Source organism: Haematobia irritans, chromosome 2 (assembly GCF_050003625.1).
Source record: "Haematobia irritans isolate KBUSLIRL chromosome 2, ASM5000362v1, whole genome shotgun sequence".
In the NCBI taxonomy this organism is placed as follows: domain Eukaryota; kingdom Metazoa; phylum Arthropoda; class Insecta; order Diptera; family Muscidae; genus Haematobia; species Haematobia irritans.
The window spans coordinates 182,915,974-182,942,369 of NC_134398.1; the positions used below are offsets into that span (position 1 = coordinate 182,915,974).

Here is a 26,396-nt window from a genome sequence, read left to right on the forward strand (position 1 = left end):
GAAATTGTAATTGTATAGAAAATGTCAAAATTTAGAAATATTTTCAAAATTTTAGTTCTATAGAAAATTTTGTCAAATTTTTATTTCTAAAGAATATTATTTTAAATATTAGTTTCATAGCTTTTTTTTAAATTTTTATTCCAGAAGAAAATTTTGTTAAAATTTTATTTAGTTAGAACATTTGGTCAAAATTTTATTTCTATAGAAAATTTTTTCAAAATCTTAATTCTGTAGAAATTTTTTTAAAATTTAAATTTTGTAGAAAATTTTGTCACAATTATATTCCTTTAGAAAGTTTTGTAAAAATTTTGATTCTATAGAAAATTTTGCAAAATTTAATTTGCTTAGAAAATTTTGTGAAAAAATTAATTTGTAAAAATTTTGTTTCTATAGAAAATTTTGTCAAAATTTTATTTCAATAGAAAATTTTGTTAATTTTTTTTTATAGAAAATTTTGTGAAAAATGTATTTCTATAGGAGAATTTGGTAAAATTTTAGTTCAGTAGAAAATTTGTAAAAATTTTATTTCTGTAGAAAATCAAAATTTTATTTCCATAAATTTGGTCAAGATTTTGTTTCTATAGAAAATTTTGTCAACATTTTATTTTTATAGAAAATTTTGTCAACATTTTGTATTTATAAAAAATTTTGTGAAAATTTTATTTCTATGCAAAATTTTGTCAAAATTCTGTTTCTGTAGAAAATTTGGTAAAAAAATTATTTCTATAGAAAATCTTGTCAAAATTTTATTTTTATAGAAAATATTGTCAAAATAAAAATAAACTTTTTTCGTAAGGTTCAAGTGTGGTTTACTTTGGGTTTAGTGAACTATCCGAATTTGTTCTGATAATTGGATGATAGTTTTGCTGCAAATAGAGAATGCTGATGAATAAGGTAATTCCGAATAAGGTAAGTCCACCCAACAATCTTGCAGTCTATAGGCTTTGCCCATGCTTTGTTATTGTTGTTTATTCTTGAATCATTATTGTTGTTTTTGATCTCAGCTTAAAACCATGCATTGACTAAACTACAAGTGTAGCTTAACCAACAGAGGAAAATAATGTTTGTCAAATTTTATTTCTATTGAAAATTTTGCCAACATTTTATTTCTATAGAAACTTTGCTCAAAAATTTATTTCTACTGAAAAATTTCTCAAAATTTTATTTCTATTGAAAATTTTCTCAAAATGTTATTTCCTTGGAAAATGTTTTCAAAATTGTATTTTTATAGAAAACGTTGTCAACATTGTATTTCTATAGAAAATATTGTCAACATTTTATTTCTACAGAAAAATTTGCAAATTCAAAATTTAGAAAAATTTTCAAAATTTTAGTTCTATAGAAAATTTTGTCAAATTTTTATTTCTACAGAATATTATTTTAAATATTAGTTTCACAGAAATTTTTTAAAATTTTTATTCCAGAAGAAAATTTTGTTAAAATTTTATTTCGTTAGAACATTTGGTCAAAATTTTATTTCTATAGAAAATTTTTTCAAAATTTTAATTCTGTAGAAAATGTTTTCAAAATTAAAAATGTAGAAAATTTTGTCACAATTATATTTCTTTAGAAAGTTTTGTCAAAATTTTGATTCTATAGAAAATTTTGTCCAAACCTTTATTCCTATAGAAAATTTTGTCAAAATGTAATTTCTTTAGAAATCTTTGTGAAAAATTTATTTGTAAAAAATATGTTTCTATCGAAAATTTTTTCAAATTTTTATTACTATAGAAAATTTTTTCAAAATTTTATTACTATAGAAAATTTTGTCAAAATTTTATCCTATAAAAAATTTTATTTCCATAGAAAATTTGGTCAAAATTTATTCTATTGAAAATTTTGTCAAAATTTTATTTCTATAGAAAAATTTTGTCAAAATGTTATTTCTGTAGAAAATTTGGTCAAAATTTTTTTTCTATAGAAAATTTTTTCAAATTTGTATTTCTATTGAAAATTTAGTCGAAATTTTAATTGTATAGAAAATGTCAAAATTTAGAAAAATTTTCAAAAATTTAGTACTATAGATAATTTTGTCAAATTTTTATTTCTAAAGAATATTATTTTAAATATTAGTTTCATAGATTTTTTTTTTTTAAATTTTTATTCTAGAAGAAAATTTTGTTAAAATTTTATTTAGTTAGAACATTTGGTCAAAATTGTATTTCTATAGAAAATTTTTTCAAATTTGTATTTTATTTAAAATTTAGTCGAAATTTTATTTGTATAGAATATTTTTTTAATTTAGAAAAATTTTCAAAAATTTAGTTCTATAGAAAATGTTGTCAAATTTTTATTTCTAAAGAAAATTATTTTAAATATTAGTTTCATAGATTTTTTAATTTATATTCCAGAAGAAAATTTTGTTAAAATTTTAGTTCGTTAGAACATTTGGTCAAAATTTTATTTCTATAGAAATTTTTTTCAAAATTTTAATTCTTTAGAAAATTTTTTCAAAATTTAAATTTTGTAGAAAATTTTGTCACAATTATATTCCTTTAGAAAGTTTTGTAACAATTTTGATTCTATAGAAAATTTTGTACAAATTTAATTTCTTTAGAAAATTTTGTGAAAAAATTTATTTGAAAAAATTTTGTTTCTATAGAAATTTTTGTCAAAATTTTATTTCTATAGAAAATTTTGTTAATTTTATTTTTTTTATAGAAAATTTTGTGAAAAATGTATTTCTATAGGAAAATTTGGTAAAATTTTAGTTCAGTAGAAAATTTTGTAAAAATTTTATTTCTATAGAAAATCAAAATTTTATTTCTATGGAAAATTTGATCAAGATTTTGTTTCTATAGAAAATTTTGTCAACATTTTATTTTTATAGAAAATTTTGTCAACATTTTGTATTTATAAAAAATTTTGTGAAAATTTTATTTCTATGCAAAATTTTGTCAAAATTCTGTTTCTGTAGAAAATTTGGTAAAAAAATTATTTCTATAGAAAATCTTGTCAAAATTTTATTTTTATAGAAAATATTGTCAAAATAAAAATAAATTTTTTTTTGTAAGGTTCAAGTGTGGTTTACTTTGGGTTTAGTGAACTATCCGAATTTGTTCTGATAATTGGATGATAGTTTTGATGCAAGTAGAGAATGCTGATGAATAAGGTAATTCCGAATAAGGTAAGTCCATCCAACAATCTTGCAGTCTATAGGCTTTGCCCATGTTTTGTTATTGTTGGTTTATTCTTGAATCATTATTGTTGTTTTTGATCTCAGCTTAAAACCATGCATTGACTAAAATACAAGTGTAGCTTAACCAACAGAGGAAAATAACGTTTGTCAAATTTTATTTCTATTGAAAATTTTGCCAACATTTTATTTCTATAGATAATTTTGTCAAAAATTTATTTCTATGGAAAATTTTGTCAAAATTTTATTTCTATAGAAACTTTTCTCAATATTTTATTTCTACTGAAAAATTTCTCAAAATTTTATTTCTATTGGAAATTTTCTCAAAATGTTATTTCCTTAGAAAATGTTGTAAAAATTATATTTTTATAGAAAATGTTGTCAAAATTGTATTTCTATCGAAAATATTGTCAACATTTTATTTCTACAGAAAATTCTGCCAATATTTTATTTCTATGGAAAATTTTGTTAAAATTTTATTGCTATTGAAAATTTTATTTCTATAGAAAAATTTTTCAAGATTGTATTTCTAAGAAAATTGTATACAAATTTTATTTCTATCGAAAATTTTGTTAAAATTTTATTTCTATAGAAACTATTGTCAAACGCTTGTTTCTATAGAGAATTTCCCCAAAATTTTATTTCTATTGACAATTTTTCCAACATTTTATATCCATAGAAAATTTTGTCAAAATTTTATTTCTATAGAAAATTCTGCCAAGATTGTATTTCTAATAAAATTTTATCATTATTTCTACAGAAAATTTTGTCAAAATTTTATTTCTATAGAAAATTTTGTCAAAATTTTATTTCTATAGAAAACTATGTCAAGTTTAATTTCGATAGAAAATTTTGTCAAAATTAAATTTCTATAGAAAATTTTGTCAAAATTAAATTTCTATAGAAAATTTTGTCAAAATTTTATTTCTATAGAAATTTTTTTCAAAATTTTATTTCTATAAAAATTTTGTAAAAAATTTTTTTCTGTAGAGAATTTTGTCAAGATTGTATTTCTAAGAAAATTTTATCAAAATTTTATTTCTTAGAAAATTTTTCAAAATTTTATTTGTATAGAAAATTTTGTCAAAATTTAATTACGATAGAAAATTTTGTCAAAATTTTATTTCTATAAAAAATTTTGTCACAATTTTTTTTCTGTAGAGAATTTTGTAAAGATTGTATTTCTAAGAAGATTTTATCAAAATTTAATTTCAATAGAAAATTTTTCAAAATTTTATTTGTGTAGAAAATTTTGTCAAAATTTTATTTCTATAGAAAATTTTCTCAAAATTTTATTTCTAATGAAAATTTTCTCAAAATTTTATTTCTATAAAAAATTTTGTCAAAACTTTATTTCTTTAGAAAATATTGTCAAGATTGTATTTTTATAGAATATATTGTCAACATTTTATTTCTACAGAAAATTATGCCAATATTTTATTTCTATGGAAAATGTTGTCAAAATATTATTGCTATATTTAATTTTCTCAAAATTTTATTCCTATTGAAAATTTTATTTCTATAGAAAATTTTGTCAAGATTAAATTTCGAAGAAAATTGTATAAAAATTTTATTTCTATCGAAAATTTTGTTAAATGTTTATTTCTATCGAATATTTTGTTAACATTTTATTTCTATAGAAACTATTGTCAAAAGTTTGTTTCTTTAGAAAATTTCCCCAAAATTTTATTTCTATTGACAATTTTTTCAACATTTTATTTCCAGAGAAAATTTTGTCAAAATTTTATTTCTATAGAAAATTCTGTCAAGATTGTATTTCTAATAAAATTTTATCATTATTTCTACAGAAAATTTTGTCAAAATTTTATTTCTATAGAAAATTTTGTCAAAATTTTATTTCTATAGAAAAGTTTGTTAAAATTTTATTTCTATAGAAAATTTTGTCAAAATTTTATATCCATAGAAAATTGCTTCAAAATTTTATTTCTATAGAAATTTTTGTCAAAATTTTATTTCTATAGAAAACTTGGTCAAATTTTTTTTCTATAGAAAATTTGCACAAAATTTTGTTTCCACTGAAAATTTTCTCAAAATTTTATTTCTACTGAAAATTTTCTCAAAATTTTATTTCTATAAAAAATTTTGTCAAAATTTTATTTCTATAGAAAATTTTGTCAAAATTTTATTTCTATAGAAAATTATGTCAAATTTAGTTGCGATAGAAAATTTTGCCAAAATTTTATTTCTATAGAAAATTTTTGTTAAACTTTTATTTCTATAGGAAATTTTTGTTAAACTTTTATTTCTATAAAAATTTTGTGAAAAATTTAGTTCTATAGAAAATTTTGTTAACATTTTATTTCTATAGAAAATTTTGTCAAAATTTTATTTCTACAAAATTTGCTTTCAAAATTATTTTTTTTTTCTTTTTTTGTTTGTGGTTCTATGTGGTTTGTGTGGGCATATATATGAACTACGTGCACCAAATTTCAAGCGGATCAGATGAAATCTGTTCCCTTAAGAGACTCGGCAAGCCAAATCGTGGATCGATACATTGGGAGCTATACCTAACGGTGATCCGAAATGGTTCGTTTCCAGGTCGGATGGTACTACATCTACTACAACCGGCTATTTGTGCCAAGTTTCAAGTGGTTAGCTTGTTTCGATAACGATCGGAACATACGTACGGACGGGAGGCATATCAATATCTTCCACGATCCATGATATTACACTTTATGGGGACTGAGACCAATATTTCGATGTATTACAAAAGAAATGGCAAAATATATATATCCCTCTTATCCTATGGTGCAGGGTAGAAAATCACCAATTTTATCTCCACCGTCACTGAAAAGTTCGCACTGAAAGGTAAGAAATTGTTGGAATCACGACAATATCGTATTCAGTTAAGTATGTCATTCCGTTGCAACGCATGGAAATATTGGTTTTAGACCAATAAAATTCGCATATTTTTTCGTTCTATACTTATAAGAAAGCGGCAATGTTTCGTTTTTCAGTTTATTATTTATTAGTTAGTCAATATTTCAGTTTATATTGGAATATTAGTATTAAACCTCCTCTTATCTTCACATAAAATATGAGACTTTAAAATCGTCCATTAAATGTAACGATTATAACGATATTATATAGCATAGCATGAAAATAGAAATTATTTCCAGTGAACCATGAAGAAAAGCTACATTGTTTTTGGCATCTCATCATGGTTATATTGTGGCATTTCTGGAAAGTTGACAATCTCATATTGTTGGGTTAACGTAAAAGAAGTTGAACTTGACACTTGTTGTGCAACCGCAAAGTCATTTCTAAAAGAATTTCGAAGATATTCACATTTTCAGACATTTTTGTTGTTGTTTTCTTGCAACAAACATAATATTGTAACTTAAAATGTATATTAAGATAAGAAATGTTTGGTATACCACATATAATATATAATAACGACCATTTGCAGATGCACTGCAAAAAAAAAAAAAAAACAGTTTCAAAGATTTTGTTTTTACTTAAACAAAATAGGTCTTCAAGGGTAATTTACTTTGTGGTTAGTAAATTACCAGAATTTATTCTGATTATTGGTTGACAGTTTTGCTGTAAGTAGAGGATACTGATGAGGAATGTGGTAATTCCGAAACTGCCATCCATCCAACCAGCTTGCAGTCTACAGGGCTATACCCAAATAAATTTGACAAACACACAAGTAAAAACGTCTTTAAAATAAAGTGTTGAAAAACTTGTCCTATATTTGAAAGATTTTTTGCTTTGTAGTAAAGATGCAAAAAGACAACAAATTTAAAGACAATTTCATTGAATTTAACGAATTTTTCTGAATTCTTAAAGTCAAGTTGACCTTAGCCCAAAATTTTTTCTTTCATGTTATGATATCCATTTTAAAGCCAAAGCACTCAATTATAAGGACCATACGGCTTCATTGAAAAGTTTATCGATTTTTGGACAAGGAAAACAATTTTATATTAGAGAAATACGTCTTCTATGCTAAGCAAATTTTGCATTCGTATTTAAGGGCATGAAATCTTTGGACTCATGACAATATATTATTCAGTGTATGTATTAGAGGTATAGAAAATTTGAGTCATTTTTACAAGTTTTCGTCTTAGCAGTGAGTCTCACTGAGCATCAATAAGAAATACAATTTTGAGAAAATTTGCTATAGAAATAAAATTTTGAGAAAATTTTCTATGGTAGTAAAATTTTGACAAAATTTTCTATTGAAATAAAATTTTGACCTAAATATCTTTAGAAATAAAATTTTGACAAAATTTTCTATAGAAATAGATTTTGGACACAATTTTCTATCGAAATAAAATTTTGAAAAAAAATTTTATAGTAAAAAAACTTTTGCAAAATTTTCTATAGAAATAAAAATTTGCAAAATTTTCGATAGAAATGAAATTTTGAGAAAAATGTTGTATAGAAATAAAATTTTGACAAAATTTTCTATAGAAATAAAATTAAGACGAATGTTTTTTTAGATACTAAATGTTGATAAAATTTTCAACAGAAATAATTTTTGAAAAAATTATCAATAGAAATAAAATTTTCAAAATATTTTTATGTAGTAAATAAAATTTTGCAAAATTTTCTATAGAAATAAAATTCGGACATAATTTTCTATAGAAATAAATTTTGCACGAAATTTTCTATAGAAATAAAATTTTGACAACATTTTAAGTATAAATAAAATTTTGACAAAATTTTCTATAAACATAAAATTCGGACAAAATTTTCTATAGAAATAAAAAAATAATTTATATAATAAATAAACTTTTGCAAAATTCTCTATAGAAATAAAAATTTGCAAAATTTTCTATAGAAATGAAATTTTGACTAAATTTTTTATAGAAATTAAATTTTGACAAAATTTTCTATAGAAATCAAATTTAGACAAGTGTTTCTATAAATACAAAATTTTGACAAAATTTTTTATTGAAATAATTTTTGAAAAAATTATCAATAGAAATAAAATTTTGAAAATATTTGTATGTAGTGAATAAAATTTTGCAAAATTTTCTATAGAAATAAAATTTGGACATAATTTTCTATAGAAATAAATTTTGCACGAAATTTTCTATAGAAATAAAATTTTGACAACATGTTAAGTATAAATAAAATTTTGACAAAATTTTCTATAAACATAAAATTCGGACAAAATTTTCTATAGAAATAAAAAAATAAATTATATAATAAATAAACTTTTGCAAAATTTTTATAGAAAATAATAATTTGCAAAATTTTCTATAGAAATGAAATTTTGACTAAATTTTTTATAGAAATTAAATTTTGACAAAATTTTCTATAGATATCAAATTTAGACAAGTGTTTCTATAAATACAAAATTTTGACAAAATTTTTTATTGAAATAATTTTTGAAAAAATTATCAATAGAAATAAAATTTTGAAAATATTTGTATGTAGTAAATAAAATTTTGCACAGTTTTCTATAGAAATAGACTTTGGACACAATGTTCTATAGAAATAAAATCTTGACAAAATTTTCTATAGAAATACAATTTTGACAACATTTTAAATATAAATAAAATTTTGGCAAAATTTTCTATAGAGATAAAATTTGGACAAAATTTTCTATAGAAATACAAAAAAATATATAGTAAATAAACTTTTGCAAAATTTTCTATAGAAATTTGCAAAATTTTCTATAGAAATAAGAAATTGCAACATTTTCTATAGAAATGACATTTTGACAAAATTTTCTATAGAAATAAAATTTAGACAAATGCTTCTATAAATCGAAAATCTTGACAAAATTTTCTATAGAAATAATTTTTTTATAGAAATTAAATTTTGACAAAATTTTCTATAGAAATCAAATTTAGACAAGTGTTTCTATAAATACAAAATTTTGACAAAATTTTTTATTGAAATAATTTTTGAAAAAATTATCAATAGAAATAAAATTTTGAAAATATTTTTATGTAGTAAATAAAACTTTGCAAAATTTTCTATAGAAATAAATTTTGGACAAAATTTTCTATAGAAATAAAATTTTGACAAAATTTTGTATATAAATAAAACTTTGACAAAATTTTAAATAAATATAAAATTTTGATAAAATTTTCTATAGAAATAAAATTTTGACAAAATTTTCTATAGGAATAAAATTTTGACAAAATTTTCTATAGAAATAAAAGGTTGACAAAATTTTCTATATAAATAAAATTTTGACAAATTTTTCTATATAAATAAACTTTTGACAAAATTTTCTATATAAATAAAATTTTGAAAAAATTTTCTTTAGAGATAAAATTTTGACAAAATTTTTTATAGAGAAAAAATTTGGACAAAATTTTCTTTGGAAATAAAATTTTGACAACATTTTCTATTGAAAAAATTTTTGTTAACAAAAATTTTCAATAAAAATAAAATTTTGAAAAAATTTTCTATAGAAATAAAATTTTGACAACATTTTCTATAGAAATAAAATTTTGACAAAATTTTTTTAAAAGTAAAATTTTAACAAAATTGTCTACAGAAATAAATTTTCTATACTCTATAGAAATAACAAGTATATACAGTAGTATGTTCGGCCGGGCCGAATCTTAAATACCCACCACCATGAATCAAATATAATAGTTTCCTTTGAACATTTCAGGGGGGGTTTGATGACAGATATTTTCCCAAGCAGATCAGATCAACCACAGATAAATGTAAACATTTTACCTATGAAGACTATATCAGATTCTGTATTTATAAGAACCATTTTTTGTTTGAGTTTTAGAGGAATCATTAACATCTCTTGTAAGTGTGCAAGATAATGATGAATTTACGCCTTGATTTGAAATCTAAAATCTGTAGATTTTCATCCCCATTATTTAAATTACTACGAGAAGTAAAATCTGGAAATTTTACATTCAGTTTCAAGCAATTTTCATGATCAGTGCGCCTTCTATACCCTCAAGAAGTGAAATCGGTCTATATGGAGGCCTTACCAAATGGACCGATAAAACTAAATCATATACACATTGTTATGGGTCTAAAAGGCCAGTATATTTTCAATTTGTGGATAATGAGATAAAAACTACAATTTTTAGAAACCCTTGGGGTTAAATCGGGAGTTCGGTGTAATGGGGGCTATATCAAAACATGGAAGGATACACACAGTATTCAGCACATTTAATTGCAGTTTTAGAATCTAGACCCCAAATCGGAGGGCCAGTTTATAAGGGGGCTATATCAAAAACTTTTTTAATTTTAACAAAGAAAAAAATTTCTGTAGTTAAACTAACACTAAATTTAACTTTATTTTATTTGAAAAAAATTATTTGCTAGTAGTTTAATTTTATTTTTTTTTTTTCGAAATTTTCCACAGCTTCATGAAATTTTACTTTTTGTAAGTATGTCTTAAAAATTTTATGAACTAAACGTGGGTATAAAGTTCAATGACCGCACACATAAGTTCAATATGAACTAAAGCAAAAGAAGATTTTCGTACGATTCCCAAAAATAGTAAGAATGAACTACTGTATGGTTAAAATGCTCATGCTTTGGCGCCAATGGTTTTCTTCATTACTTTTATTTAATTTTTTCTTCTATGAGAGGATGTAATTTCGTCATCTGCAGTTAAAAATTACACCAGTGCACTAAATTTTCCCGGTTTTAACAACCCTTTTTGGAAATCTAAAAATGAGGAGTAATATTTAGTTCAATTTTCGTGGGAGTTAGTTCATTCTTCCTTTAAAACAGTTTACTTTTTATACCCACCACCATAGAATGGTGACGGGGGTATAATAAGTTTGTCATTCCGTTTGTAACACATCGAAATATCGATTTCCGACTATATAAAGTATATAAATTCTTGATCAGGGAGAAATTCTAAGACGATATAACGATGTCCGTCTGTCCGTCTGTCTGTCTGTCTGTCTGTCTGTCTGTTGTAATCACGCTACAGTCTTCAATAATGAAGCAATCGTGCTGAAATTTTGCACAAACTCGTCTTTTGTCTGCAGGCAGGTCAAGTTCGAAGATGGGCTATATCGATCCAGGTTTTGATATAGTCCCCATATAAACCGACCTCCCGATTTGGGGTCTTGGGCTTATAGAAATCGTAGTTTTTATCCAATTTGCCTGAAATTGGAAATCTAGAGGTATTGTAGGACCACAAATACGTGTGCCAAAAATTGTGAGTATCGATCCATATTTTGGTATAGCCCCCATATAGACCGATCTCCCGATTTTACTTCTTGGGCTTATAGAAATCGTAGTTTTTATCCAATTTGCCTGAAATTTGAAATCTAGAGGTATTTTATGACCATAAAGAGGTGTGCCAAAAATGGTGAGTATCGGTCCATATTTTGGAATAGCCCCCATACAGACCGATCTCCCGATTTTATTTCTTGGGCTTATAGAAACCGCAGTTTTTATTCAATTTATCTGAAATTGGAAATCTAGAGGTATTGTAAGACCACAAATGCGTGTGCCAAAAATTGTGAATATCGATCCATATTTTGGTATAGCCCCCATATAGACCGATCTCCCGATTTTACTTCTTGGGCTTATAGAAATCGTAGTTTTTATTCAATTTGCCTGAAATTTGAAATCTAGAGGTATTTTATGACCATAAAGAGGTGTGCCAAAAATGGTGAGTATCGGTCCATATTTTGGTATAGCCCCCATATAGACCGATCTCCCGATTTTACTTCTTGGGCTTATAGAAACCGCAGTTTTTATCCAATTTATCTGAATTTGGAAATCAAATGGGACTTTTGAACCGTAAAGAGGTGTGTCAAAAATGGTGAGCATCGGTCCATGTTTTGGTATAGTGCCCATATAAACCGACCTCCCGATTTGGGGTCTTGGGCTTATAGAAACCGTAGTTTTTATCCAATTTGCCTGAAATTGGAAATCTAGATGTATTTTAGGACCATAAATAGGTGTGCCGAAAATGATGAGTATCGGTCCATATTTTGGTATAGCCCCCATATAGACCGATTTCCCGATTTTACTTCTTGGGCTTCTAGAATTCAAAGTTTTTATCCAATTTGCCTGAAATTTGAAATCTAGAGGTATTTTCGGGCCATAAAGAGGTGTGCCGAAAACGGTGAGTATCGGTCCATATTTTAGTATAGCCCCCATAAGAACGATTTCCAGATTTAACTCCTTGGGTTTCTAGATACCGTAGTTTTTATCTGATTTGCCTGAAATTGTAAATATTCTGGTATTTGAGGCTCAGAAAAACGTGTGTCGGATTAATTTTTTTTCGGTCCATTTGGTAATGCCTTCATATAGACCGACTTCACTTCTTGAGGGTGTAGAAGGCGCACTGATCATGAAAATTGCTTGAAACTTAAGATTTCAAATCAAGACGTTATTTTATAAGTTTCTTGCACACTTACACTCACTCACTCAAACAAAAATTGTTCTTATAAATCCAGAACCTGATATAGTCCTCATAGGTGAAATCTTTAAAGTTATCTTCCGGAAGTTTTATTTCCGGAAGCCCTCCTGAAATTTCAAAGGAAACCCTAATATTTGATTCATGGTGGTGGGTATTTAAGATTCGGCCCGGCCGAACTTACTGCTGTATATACTTGTTTTTCGGTGAAGTTGCTTTTCAATTACAGTCATACCGTACATTGATCGAATGAATAAGGCAATGGAAACTGATTTGCGTAAAAACTTGTTTAGTTATAAAAATGTGAAGTGTTTTAGAAAATTTAGTTTAGTCGAAGTCGAACAACATTGTTACGACTCCGACTCTAGCAAAATCTTCAGACTCCGATTCCACAGCCCTTGTTCCAATGATTTTTTTTTTATCGAGGGTTCTAGCTCAACATTGAGTTGCCAGAACAAAAAACAGAAATAGCTACACTCTCAAAAAAAAAATCGCATAATTTGTAACTGCCACGAAAACTTGACGGCCCTGCACTCTAAGATTGTCCTTAGTTGACAATATCAGTGAAAGATAGTAATCGCGTTAAAATCCAATGACACTTATGAGTGTCATTAAAACGGAATACAAAACCAAATAACACTACCAAGGAAACTCATAAAAGCAACCGAATCCAATAGCAAACACCTTCAAAAAGGCAGGACGAGTGAAGTAGAAGCTGTAAGCAGAGATGAAAATAATGATAGCAAAGGCGATGAAGCCGAACAAAATGATAATTTCACAAATCCTTATGGTATTCGCGCATCTCAATAATAACCCAGCACACATTCACACTCACACACAGATGTTTTGTAATTGCATTTGTGCTTAGGGATTTCCATCTTACCTTGTAGCTATCTCCAAAACCTTGCGAACACTCCTGCCTCTCGACATCTTGGCATCATAGTCGACATCTCGTTTGGTGCAATTGAAGCGTGCTGTTCCACATCGCTGGCCCCATGCAGCAGCTCATACACCAAAGCTATAATGAATTCTAGAGTAGCAGCAGATGCCGAAGCAAACTATCATTCGATTGAAGATGAAGGTAAGAGGTATATCTCTCGCTCTCTCTACCCCCCAATAATCATAACAATAATAATGGTAGTGGAAGTGGAAACTAGTATCTCATTCATCATACAAAGCAGTCGCATTGCTGAGTAGAGGATAATGAAACGGAGATAGCATCAGGTAACTAGAGTAAAAGTCATATTGCTTTTCTAACTACAACAGAGTAAAGGAAATTGAATTCCATCATCATCGTCATCATCATTATCACCATCTAAGGTGAATGATACACTGAGTGTTAATAGTGGCAAACAAAAGAAGAGGAATTAATCAATAGAATGTTTCCTGTTTTCATTTAATTAATATTTAGCAGCCTCCCTTGGCGTTTGTGTAGAAAGTACACGCAGAGAAAAAACAAAATTATCTACAGAAATATAATTTTGACAATACTTCCTATAGTAATAACATTTTGATAAAATTTTCTATAGAAATAACATTTTGATAAAATTTTCTATAGAAATAAAATTTTGACAAAATTTCTATAGAAATAAAATTTTGACAAAATTTCCATACAAACAAAATGTTGACAACATTTTCCATAGAAATAAAATTTTGACAAAATTTCTATAGAAATAAAATTTTGACAAAATTTTCTATAGAAATAAAATGTTGACAAAATTTGCTATAGAAATAAAATTTTGACAAAATTTTCTATAGAAATAAAATTTTGACAAAATTTTCTATAGCAATAAAGTTTTGACAAAATTTTTTATAGAAATAACATTTTGACTAAATTTTCTATAGAAATAAAATTTTGACAAAATTTTCTATAGAAATAAAATTTTGACAAAATTTTCTATAGAAATAAAATTTTGACAAATTATTCTATAGACATAAAATTTTGACAAAATTTTCTATAGAAATAAAATTTTGACAAAATTTTCAATATAAATAAAATTTTGACAAAATTTTCTATCGAAATAAAATTTTGACAAAATTTTCTATCGAAATAAAATTTTGAAAAAAAATTTTCTATGGAAATAAAATTTTGACAAAATTTTCTATAGAAACAAAATTTTGACAAAATTTTCTATAGAAATAAAATTTTGACAAAATTTTCTATAGAAATAAAATTTTGACAAAATTTTCTATAGAAACAAAATTTCAACAAAATTTTCTATAGAAAAAAAATTTTAATAAAATTTGCTATAGAAATAAAATTTTAATAAAATTTTCTATAGAAATAAAATTTTGACAAAATTTTCTATAGAAATGAAATTCTGACAAAATTTTCTACAGAAATGAATTCTGACAAAATTTTCTACAGAATTAAAATTTTGATAAAATTTTCTACGAAAATAAAATTTTGACAAAATTTTCTGTAGAAATACAATTCTGGCAAAATTTTCTATAGAAATACAAATTTGACAAAATTTTCTATAGAAATAAAATGTTGATAGAATTATCTGTAGATTTTGACAAAGCTTTCTGTTCAAAGTTTCTTTGAACCCGTTTTGAAACACTGTGCGTAGCGGCACAAATAATTTTTAATCGTCGTGTCCTTTTGTTTTTCTATTTGTTTACCTGGAAAGTTGCCCTTTGATCGATGCTTGTAGTTTTGTCGCCAAGCTTTGCATCGGCTACTAAGCATCACTCAAGAGGGCAACGAACCAGTCTTGAACCGACCATCAACTCGCGTGCGCGCTGCCGATCTCCCCCCGTGATAAACAAGTGTAGTGAAACATTCGTTATTGAAAAAATAAAACAAACTTTGAAACATATAAACATTGAAGTGAACATTTAAAAATAAAGAACATTTACAGGTAAACTATTAGTGAAGACGATTAATACACAGTGATGCATAAAGACACATCAACACCATAACAACCCATTCCCCACTCATAAACCCAAAAAGAAAAGTGCCGGCCACTAACAACAATCATCATCAACAAAAAATCATCAGAACAAAATCACAACACAAAATACACAAATTTTTACTTAATACTATATTGCACTGAAGTTTACATTGAAATTGCACTTAGTTTTACTTACAACTATATTGCACAAACCCATGTTAAATTTGAATTGAAACAACCCTTGTTTACACTGTTTCCTTGAATTAATTTAAAGTATAATTTTTTTTTGTAAATATTTTAAACCTAAATCTAAAACTTAATTGCTAATTTAAAACTTAAATCTAATAATAAATTACGAATAAAAATTAGAATTATATTAAAAATACACTACAAAAACCCTAAAACGATTGAAAATAAATATTCCAGAATTTTAAAATTTAAAACGAAAATTTCTTCAAGTGTAATTATTTCGGAAGGCAAAATTAGTTTTACTTTCCAGCTCTTCTTCAGTTCAACCCCGAACATTTTGGTCCATTGCGAACCGGATTTGTGTTTTTTAAATTATTAAAAACAATAAAATTGATTAAAAAATAATATAAAATTTTTTCTCCAAGTGTATTGTGATTTTGTTCTAAGTGTACAAGTTAAAAAAACCCAGTGACCCATTAGTGCGTTTTATCAAGTGAAGAAAAAAAAAACTGTAGTATTATATTAAAAAAGAAAAAATTATTAAGTGATCATAACCCAGTGTAATATTAATGTCAAATACCCTAGTGTAATACAACAACAAAAAAAACCAAATAGTCAAATAATATTCAAATTGCCCATGCCCTTCAAATGTAAGTATCACTATGCAAAACCAAATAAACAACAACAACAACATACATTGACCACACAGCTGGTGATGCATTGACTGACCAACAAGCGGACAGCCAAAAAATAGTCAAACACACACACGTACATACAAACATATAAAGCATAGAGAGAAAACAAAATAAAAGGGTAATGACATTAATGCTACACTGTAAAAATAAAAGGTTATGACATTTAAGTAAAATGTTTGAAAAATAGTAAAAAATTGTGGACAATAATAATTTTGAAGTGTTTTTTCGAAAAATTGTGTACTTTTTGAAAAATTAGTGAATTTCTAAGAAAAAAAAAGTGTTTTTTCGAAATCAAAAAATTTAATGACCCAACATACAAAAGTGTTTTTTCGTAATTTTTTGATCAATTAATCAAAGAAAAACTGATTTACACTGGAAAAAATAATGAAAAAGTGATTTCCTTTATTTTTTGCCATAAGTAAAATTTTTATTTGTGATATTTTAAAAAATCAGTTTTTTGCAAAATTGGTCAAAAAATTACATACAAGTGACCCATACAAAATTAACCCAAGTTTTTTGTGCATTTTCATTAAAATCAATTCTCGGTTCGGTCGTGTAAAATAAAACAACAACAAAAAAAAATTGAACATTGAACTTTGGACATTTTTGGTGAATTTGGACAAAACCGTAACAACGGTTTTTTAAAAACTACATTTTGTCCAACAATAAATATACAGTTTTCACGACACAAATCAGTCCCTAGCGACACAACACAATCTTCAACAGCACTACAAAGCGACACAACAACAAAAACAACACAGCGGCAGAAAGCAGACGCCATTTTTATACATCCAATTGCACACACACATACAAATTTACAAAGCTTCAAAGTGAGTACCTATTTTTTGATTTTTTTGTGGATTTTTGGTATACAGTTTTTGCTGAGCTCATAGTTGAGAGCTTGTTGTTGCAAAGACTCTGTATAACCCGAAAAAAAAAACAACTCCGAATTTGTGATATGTTCATGACACAGACCTTTGGACACATATTTTATTACGTAATTTGAGAAAAAATTGGAAAACGAATCATTTTGGAAAAAAAAAAAGCGGCTACACTAAAAGAAATTTTTTCCTCAATTCTTGTTGGAAAAAATTACAAACATTTTTAAATTTTATTTTTGCTCAAAAAATTTAATTTATTTTGTTTTCTTAAATCATAAAAAACATCAAATTGGAAAATTCATAAAAATTTTGGATTTTTTTTTGTTCATCAAATCGATTTTTGATTTTTTTTGGATTTTGGAAATATTTAATTGGGAATTTATCATTTTATTTCCCGTACACCGTAAAAAAAGAGACCCTGGAAAAAATTTACCATTGAATCAATCGGCAACAATTGAAACTTTTTTTGAAGAAAACAATTTATTTTATATTTATATTTTTTATCAACCTTTATTTCAAAGCCAATCTATCTATTCGACCCTCTGACCCACAAAAAGGTAGGAGATAGTTGGTTTTTGAAATTTTTTGACACATTTTTTTTAACAAATTTTTTTCAGCTTTTTTTTTAATTTCGTTTATTTGTATTGCAAAATTGCTAAAATCCATATATTTTTGAGCATCGTGCTTTAACAAAATATTGCTTTTCTGTTTTTTGATTTTTTGGGTGTTTGGGTGTTTGGGAAATTTTTCGTAAAATTTTTTTCGAGATTTTTTTTGGAAATTTTTTGGAACATTTGTTGTAAACGTAAATTTGTGGGATTTTTTTTGTTGTTTTTACGTAATTTTGGCCCAATTTGTCTACTGACCCAATTTTTTTTGTTAAATTTGACTCGTTTTTTAATTTTTCTTGATTAGTAAATATTTTCGACACTACAAATTTTGTCCCGTTTGAAAGGATATTTTGATTTTGAAATAGTTTATTGTAGAAAATTCGTGTTTTTTCGGAATAAAACTAGTTTTTTGATTCTTTCGCGAGTTATAATATATTTTAATTTTTGACCGGTGCAAAAAAGTTTAAAATACATTATGGATAGAATTTTGAAAGAAAAATTTGCCAATTGTTTGAATGATCTCGTGGATGTTGAAAGCGTTTTATCTGTTAAGGCGGCCACCGAAGATTTACACGCGTTGGAAGCGGCTCGAGTAGAGCTAAATACGTTATGGGACCAAGTTAGGCGGGCTTATATAAACTGTCGAGATAGGGTTCCAGTTGAGGGAGAGACTCCAATAGATAAGGATAAGCTTCGCGGTCATTATAAAAACGGTATGGACGTCTATAAGACAGGTTTAAGTACGATTAACTCACAGATCTCGGCGCGGCAGGAACGGGAGAATCAGGAAAAATTAGCTAGGGAATCATTAATGACACAAAATATGGCAGTAGACCCAAATTCGACCCCAAATTTACGATTACCACCATGCGACACCGACATTTTTAAGGGCGGGTATAGCGAATGGCCTACATTCAGAGATTTATTTGCTGCAATTTACATAAATAACCCAAGATTGAGTAAAGTCGAGAAGTTATTCCATTTGACCCAAAAAACTTCGGGAGAAGCGCGGGAAATCATTACAAATGTACCCCTAACTAATGAGGGTTTCGATATAGCTTGGAGAAATTTAGAAAATAGATACGAAAATAAACGGATGCAAGTTAACGAACAGCTTAGGATTCTCTTTAATTTGCCTACAGTATCAGTTGAAAACGCGTCAACGATACAAAAATTACAACGCACGATTAACACTTGTACACAAACTTTGGAAACTTTACTAGTAGACACGGGAGAATGGGACCCAATATTAGTTTACCTTGTTTCAACAAAATTACCTCGTACATTCTTGGAAGAATTTGAGAACAGTTTAGAGGATTGTTCGACACTTCCAAGTTGGCAGAAATTAGACGATTTTCTGTCACACAAGTTTAAAACATTGGAATCGGTGGGGAATATTAAAATTCAAAATTCGAAACATAATCAATCAAGATCGGATAATGATAGAAGGGGGAATCGTGTTAATAGTTTTCATACAAATGTCACTCAGAAACATAATCCTTCGGGTTCAAGACTCAATAATAATAATAACAATTCACAAGCCAACCATAATTCGAAAAATATTAATAATCCTAGTCGCAAACAAAGTGAAAGCGTTTGTCCAATTTGTCGGACAAATCATTTGTTGCGAAACTGTCCCAAATTTTTGGAAAAGTCACCCAATGACAGAATACAAATAACGAAACAAAATCATCTTTGCTACAATTGTTTATTGGCCGATCATGGAGTTCGGGAATGCAAAAGTCGTTATAGTTGTAGGGAATGTAATCAGCGACACCACAGTCTGTTACATAAGGGCAATGTTGGCTCTGCCCCTACAAACACAACACATACACGAGACGCAGCACAATCTAGTGCAAGTGCTGTTGCTCTCAACACTTTAATTCATCGAGTACGAGACGGAGCACAACCTAGCACAAGTGCTGCCGCTCTCAACACTTTTGTTAATCAGGTTCAAGGTGGAGCACAATCTAGTGCAAGTGCTGCCACTTGTTCCACTCTAGTTCAATCATCGATTTCATCTAGTATACAGTCCACTTCTACTAACGAAAGGCCTAGTATAACGACTCTCACGTTGCAAGAAGATAGACCCACTCCACGACCCGAAACTACACTTTTGTTTACCGCAATCGTTCAAATCGAATCAAAGGGACAGAGATATGACGCCAGGGCAATCATTGATCCTGGGTCACAATCGACATTTATTTCTGAAAGAATCAAAAACAGATTACAACTTCCTACAGTCAGGAATTTAGTTCACGTCACAGGTTTGAGTGACACAGTTGCTGAGACATCTACAAAGGCTTGTGTTTTTAATCTTTGTTCACGCATAGACCCTACTTTTGAATTAGAGGTTTGGGCACCCGTGTTAAAGACTCTTCCGTCTAATTTACCAACGCATACTCTTGATCGAACATTGTTTGATGAGTTCCGGCATCTTAGATTAGCCGATCCGCAGTTCTTTGATAGTCGACCCGTTGATATGCTCATCGGACTTGATATAGGACCGTTCATATACACTCATGATGTTCCTATGAAATCTTTTGGCTCAATATTGGCACAAGACACTGTATTTGGATGGATAGTTGGCGGACCCATTCAACAAAATATTGAGACAACTAGGAAAATTGCTCTTCACAGTGCCTCATCTTTGGAAAAAATAATCACACGTTTTTGGGAGGTGGAAGAAACCCCAAAAAAGATTTTGAGGTCAGCTGAAGATATTTATTGTGAAACAAATTACACGTCTACGACGAAACGTAATGAAGCGGGAAGATACATAGTGACTCTACCATTCAAAAGTTGCGCAGAAATTGGTGCATCTCGAAACATCGCACTTGCACAATTTCACAGAATGGAGAAGAAATTGGCCAGGACCCCTGATATAAAGGCGGAATACGACGCTGCTATTAGGGAATATCTTCAATTGGGACACATGCGAAAAGTTGATCCACAAAATATTTACAAGACCCCTCATTACTATTTACCGCACCACGCAGTTATTAAACCAGATAGAACGACCACCAAACTTAGAGTGGTATTTAATGCATCAAGCCCTACTTCAAATAAAAAGAGTCTTAATGATATTTTACATACAGGGCCTATTCTTCAACAGGATTTGGTGTTACAAATTTTAAAATGGCGTTTTTTCAAATATGTTTTCAACGCCGATGTTACAAAAATGTATCGGCAGATATTAATAGACCCAAATCAAGCTTCGTTTCAAAGAATACTTTTCCGATTCTCCGAAAATGGCCCAGTGGAAGATTTTGAATTGTTAACCGTCACTTTTGGCGTAAATTGCGCACCGTTTTTGGCAATAAGAACCCTGCTTCAATTAGCTGAAGATGTACAAGACTCATACCCTTTGGGCTCAAAAATAATCAAAGAAAATTTATACGTTGATGATGTATTAGCGGGGGGACACACGATTGAAGACACCATCGCCGCTAGAAAACAATTAACATCTGTTTTAGACTCTGCTGGTTTCGAGTTGAGGAAATGGACCTCTAACGACCCACGTCTATTAAATGATCTACATCCTGATTTATTGTTGCCTGTCAATTGGTTAGATCTTTCTGAAGGATCGTCAACCAAGACCCTTGGCATTCGGTGGAATGTAGCGACCGATGCTTTCTCATTTAAAGCGCCAAATGTTGAAGAAAGAGAACTTTTCACTAAACGCGAAGTTTTATCGACAATTGCTAAATTTTTCGACCCTTGCGGCTGGCTTGCTCCGATCATTATAGTTGCCAAATTAGTGATGCAGCAAGTCTGGTTAGATAAAATAGGGTGGGATGACACATTAAGACCCGTAACCACTATGAATTGGAGAAATTTTGTGAAAAATAGCCCGATTATTAATACTATATCTGTACCAAGATGGATTCGATTTTCACCCTCAAGCGCGGTCGAAATACACGGTTTCTGTGACGCGTCGGGAAGCGCGTACGCTGCTACGCTTTATATTCGAGTAGAAATCGGAAACCAAGTAGACACTTTTCTTTTAGCAGCCAAAACTCGTGTGGCTCCAATAAAGAAAATTTCTCTACCGAGATTAGAGTTATGCGGAGCGGTTATGTTATCAAAGTTAGCAAATGCAATCATTCCAAATCTACAAATAGCGCAATTTACGACACATTTCTGGACTGACTCCACCATAGTTTTAGCGTGGCTTCGTAAACCACCGTGTTCTTGGAGCACTTTTGTTGGAAATCGGGTTTCCGAAATTTTAGAAAGCGTCGGTAATGAAAACTGGAATCACGTGGACTCTGAATCGAACCCAGCCGATATCGCGAGTCGTGGTTGTTCACCAGATGAGTTAAAAGAACATCATTTGTGGTGGACGGGGCCGGAATGGTTGAAATTGCCCAGAGATCGGTGGCCCAAAACTCAACTCAACGCAGATACGAATCTTGAAGCTAAACAAGTTAAAGTTTTCGCGACAACTGTTTTCGAAGACCCTTTGACCCGTTTCTCATCTTTATCACGCGCTTATCGAGTGCTATCGTATGTAATTCGTTTTTGGCGGAATACAGGTTCAAATCGGTCTCGAATTGCGTCGGAGGACATATCCTCATCTGAACTCAATGATATAAAAACTCGTCTAATCATCGTTACTCAAAAACATTATTTTGCTGAAGAATATTTAGCTTTGACTCAAAAGAAGCGACTCTCGCCAAGCAGTAGTATTTTATCGTTTAACCCATTTATCGACTCAAAAGGAGTGCTTAGATCAAACGGTCGTTTAGTTCAATCTCAGGCTCTTACATATAGCGAACGCCATCCTATCTTAATTCCATACGACTCTCGGTTTGCTCTTTTATTTGTAGAATTTGTTCATAAGGTCACAATGCACGGTGGCAATCAACTAATGGTTCGTGTCATTCGATCGGAATTTTGGATTTTTCGTGTGAAACAATTAGTAAAAAAGGTTATTCACAATTGTCGGATATGTTCTATACATCGACACCGGACCCAAACTCAAATTATGGCATCCCTGCCACCAGAACGCACTATGTTATCTAGACCCTTTCAAAATACGGGCGTAGATTTTGCTGGACCCTTTGGGATAAAAAGTTTGACTGCTCGAGCTTGTCTTATTACAAAGGGTTATGTCTGTATATTTGTTTGTTTTTCGACTCGCGCAATCCACTTAGAAGCTACTAGTGATTTGTCGACCCAATCCTTCATAGCTGCTTTAGATCGCTTTATAGGCAGAAGAGGGTGTCCAGAAAAAATATTCTCGGATAATGGGAAAAACTTTATAGGTGCCGCGGAACTTATTAAAAAAGATAGGATCGCATTTATGAAATCAATTCAAGACACTACTATTCAAAGACACGCGCATCAAAATTTAGAATGGAAATTTATTCCTCCAGGGGCTCCCCATATGGGAGGTCTGTGGGAGGCGGGTGTTAAATCGTTCAAGACCCACCTTCGTAAAACAATGCCAAAAATGAATTTTACGTTTGAAGAATTATCAACTATTTTAGCCCGCATAGAGGCTTGTCTTAATTCACGTCCGATTAGTCCAACTAGTGATGACCTTTCAGACTTAGAGCCTTTGACCCCAGGACATTTTCTGATAGGTTCTCCATTGTTGACCCCGGCAGAACCCGATATTTCTGGTGGGGATGTGACATTAATAAATCGGTGGACACGATTAAAAGTTATTTCTCAGAATTTTTGTCAAAGATGGAAATCGGAATATTTGAATGAATTACACCGTAGATACAAATGGAAATACCCACAACAAAACCTTGCCATAAATGATTTAGTTATTATAAAAGATGATCACTTACCTTCAAATGAATGGAAACTAGGGAGGGTTGTCAAAACCTACGAAGGCGCTGACAAAAATATTCGAGTAGTAGACATTAAAACCGCTAGCGGTATGCTCAGCCGACCCATAACGAAGATAGTAAAACTATTTGCGGACTGACTAGCATATCACAAATTCATCAAAAAACACGGTACTCACAAAACTTTTGTTACAGAAATGGCCGGAGTATTACCAGTTCGCGACCCATCACCAAATGGACCCTCTCGCCCCAATCGCCGACACCGACCTGCGCACTGGCAGTATGCATGTGGGCTGTGCCAAGACGACCACCCAATCAGGTCATGTGCCTTCTTCCGCCGCCAGACCCCATATCAGCGGTATGAAACAGTAGAGAGGCGCAGCTACTGCCGTAACTGCCTGGCGCGCAGTCATTTGGCTCCGGACTGCCCAGTCCTCACCGCGTGTCGGGAATGCAACCTCCGTCACCATACGATGTTGCATGGGGCTCCTCAGCTGCGAGAAACCTTTGGACGTTATACGCCACCACCGGTAGAGTTGCCATACCACCGATCTTCGGTTTTTATTCCTACAGCCCAGGTGGATATGATGGCTGAGGAGTCTGAGGACTGGGCCAGTGTAAGAGTGCTTTTATGCCAAGCTGCCACACACACACGAGTTGCTGCATCGACCGTTAACCGGCTCCGAATCCCAACAAGGGAAAAGGATGGTCGTACGTTCGCCACAATCCGACTTAGGGCACGACGCTATGGAAGTCGCCTGGTGTATAAGCTCAGAGCTTTGGTGACCCGCGACCTACCCAGACGCCCATACTCCGACCCCATCCTTGAGGACCCTGCTGCAAATATGGAGGCTCATGAGTTGGCCGATATCGATCCTAGAGGCAATGAGTCCATCGACGTCGAAGTGAGCGCAAGTGCTTATGCCTACTTGCGGTGAGATGGCGTCGTACAGACGGGCCTTGGAAGAGTTTTTGCCCAACTCACCGATTGGGGCTATGTTTTCGTGGGACCAGTCAGTAGTCCAACCGAGGTCAGCAACCAGTAAGGTAAGGTAAACTACACTCTTTCGCGGGGGGCAGAATGTTCAAAGTTTCTTTGAACCCGTTTTGAAACACTGTGCGTAGCGGCACAAATAATTTTTAATCGTCGTGTCCTTTTGTTTTTCTATTTGTTTACCTGGAAAGTTGCCCTTTGATCGATGCTTGTAGTTTTGTCGCCAAGCTTTGCATCGGCTACTAAGCATCACTCAAGAGGGCAACGAACCAGTCTTGAACCGACCATCAACTCGCGTGCGCGCTGCCGATCTCCCCCCGTGATAAACAAGTGTAGTGAAACATTCGTTATTGAAAAAATAAAACAAACTTTGAAACATATAAACATTGAAGTGAACATTTAAAAATAAAGAACATTTACAGGTAAACTATTAGTGAAGACGATTAATACACAGTGATGCATAAAGACACATCAACACCATAACAACCCATTCCCCACTCATAAACCCAAAAAGAAAAGTGCCGGCCACTAACAACAATCATCATCAACAAAAAATCATCAGAACAAAATCACAACACAAAATACACAAATTTTTACTTAATACTATATTGCACTGAAGTTTACATTGAAATTGCACTTAGTTTTACTTACAACTATATTGCACAAACCCATGTTAAATTTGAATTGAAACAACCCTTGTTTACACTGTTTCCTTGAATTAATTTAAAGTATAATTTTTTTTTGTAAATATTTTAAACCTAAATCTAAAACTTAATTGCTAATTTAAAACTTAAATCTAATAATAAATTACGAATAAAAATTAGAATTATATTAAAAATACACTACAAAAACCCTAAAACGATTGAAAATAAATATTCCAGAATTTTAAAATTTAAAACGAAAATTTCTTCAAGTGTAATTATTTCGGAAGGCAAAATTAGTTTTACTTTCCAGCTCTTCTTCAGTTCAACCCCGAACACTTTCTATGGAAATAAAATGTTCCCCACATTTTCTATAGAAATACAATATTGACACAATTTTCAATAGAACTAAAATTTAAACGAAATTTTCTATAAAAAAAAAATTTGACAAATTTTTCTATATAAATAAAATATTGCTAAAATTTTCTATAGAAATAAAATGTTGACCAAATATTATATAGAAAAAAAAATTTGGACAAAATTTTCTATAGAAATAAAATTTTGACAAAATTTTCTACAGAGATAAAATTTGGACAAAATTTTCTATAGAAATAAAATTTTGACAAATTTTACTACAAAAATAAAATCTTGACAAAACTTTCTATAAAAATAAAATTTTGCAAAACTTTCTATAGAAACACAATTTTGACAAAATTTTCTATAGAAATACAATGTTGACAAAATTTTCTATAGAAATAAACTTTTGACAAAATTTTCTATAGAAATGAAATTCTGACAAAATTGTCTATAGAAATAAAATTTTGACAAAATTTTCTATAGAAATAAAATTTTGACAAAATTTTCTATAGAAATAAAATTTTAACAACATTTTCTATAGAAATAAAATTTTAACAACATTTTCTATAGAAATAAACTTTCGATAAAATTTTCTATAGAAACAAAATGTTGACAAAATTTTCTATAGAAATAAAATTTTGACCAAATTTTCTATAGAAATAAAATTTTGACAAAATTTTCTATAGAAATAAAATTTTGACAAGGTTTTCTATAGAAATAAAATGTTGACCAAATTTTCTACAGATATAAAATGTTGACCAAATTTTCTATAGAAATAAAATTTTGACAAAATTTTCTATAGCAATAAAATTTTGACAAAATTTTTTATAGAAATAAAATTTTGACAA

General features: G+C 29.2%; 1 protein-coding gene across 1 annotated transcript; it reads left to right on the top strand.

The window, feature by feature from the left end:
• The first annotated feature begins 879 nt into the window (after window positions 1-879).
• On the top strand, window positions 880-23,696 carry LOC142225184 (uncharacterized). The gene is made up of 10 exons (XM_075294963.1): window positions 880-909; window positions 6,629-6,653; window positions 13,141-13,269; window positions 13,321-13,327; window positions 13,370-13,560; window positions 13,621-13,672; window positions 13,746-13,799; window positions 16,938-17,090; window positions 18,290-20,421; window positions 20,467-23,696. The coding sequence occupies exons 1-10, from the start codon at window positions 880-882 to the stop codon at window positions 23,694-23,696; spliced, it is 6,003 nt and encodes a 2,000-aa protein (XP_075151078.1).
• The last annotated feature ends 2,700 nt before the right edge of the window (window positions 23,697-26,396 follow it).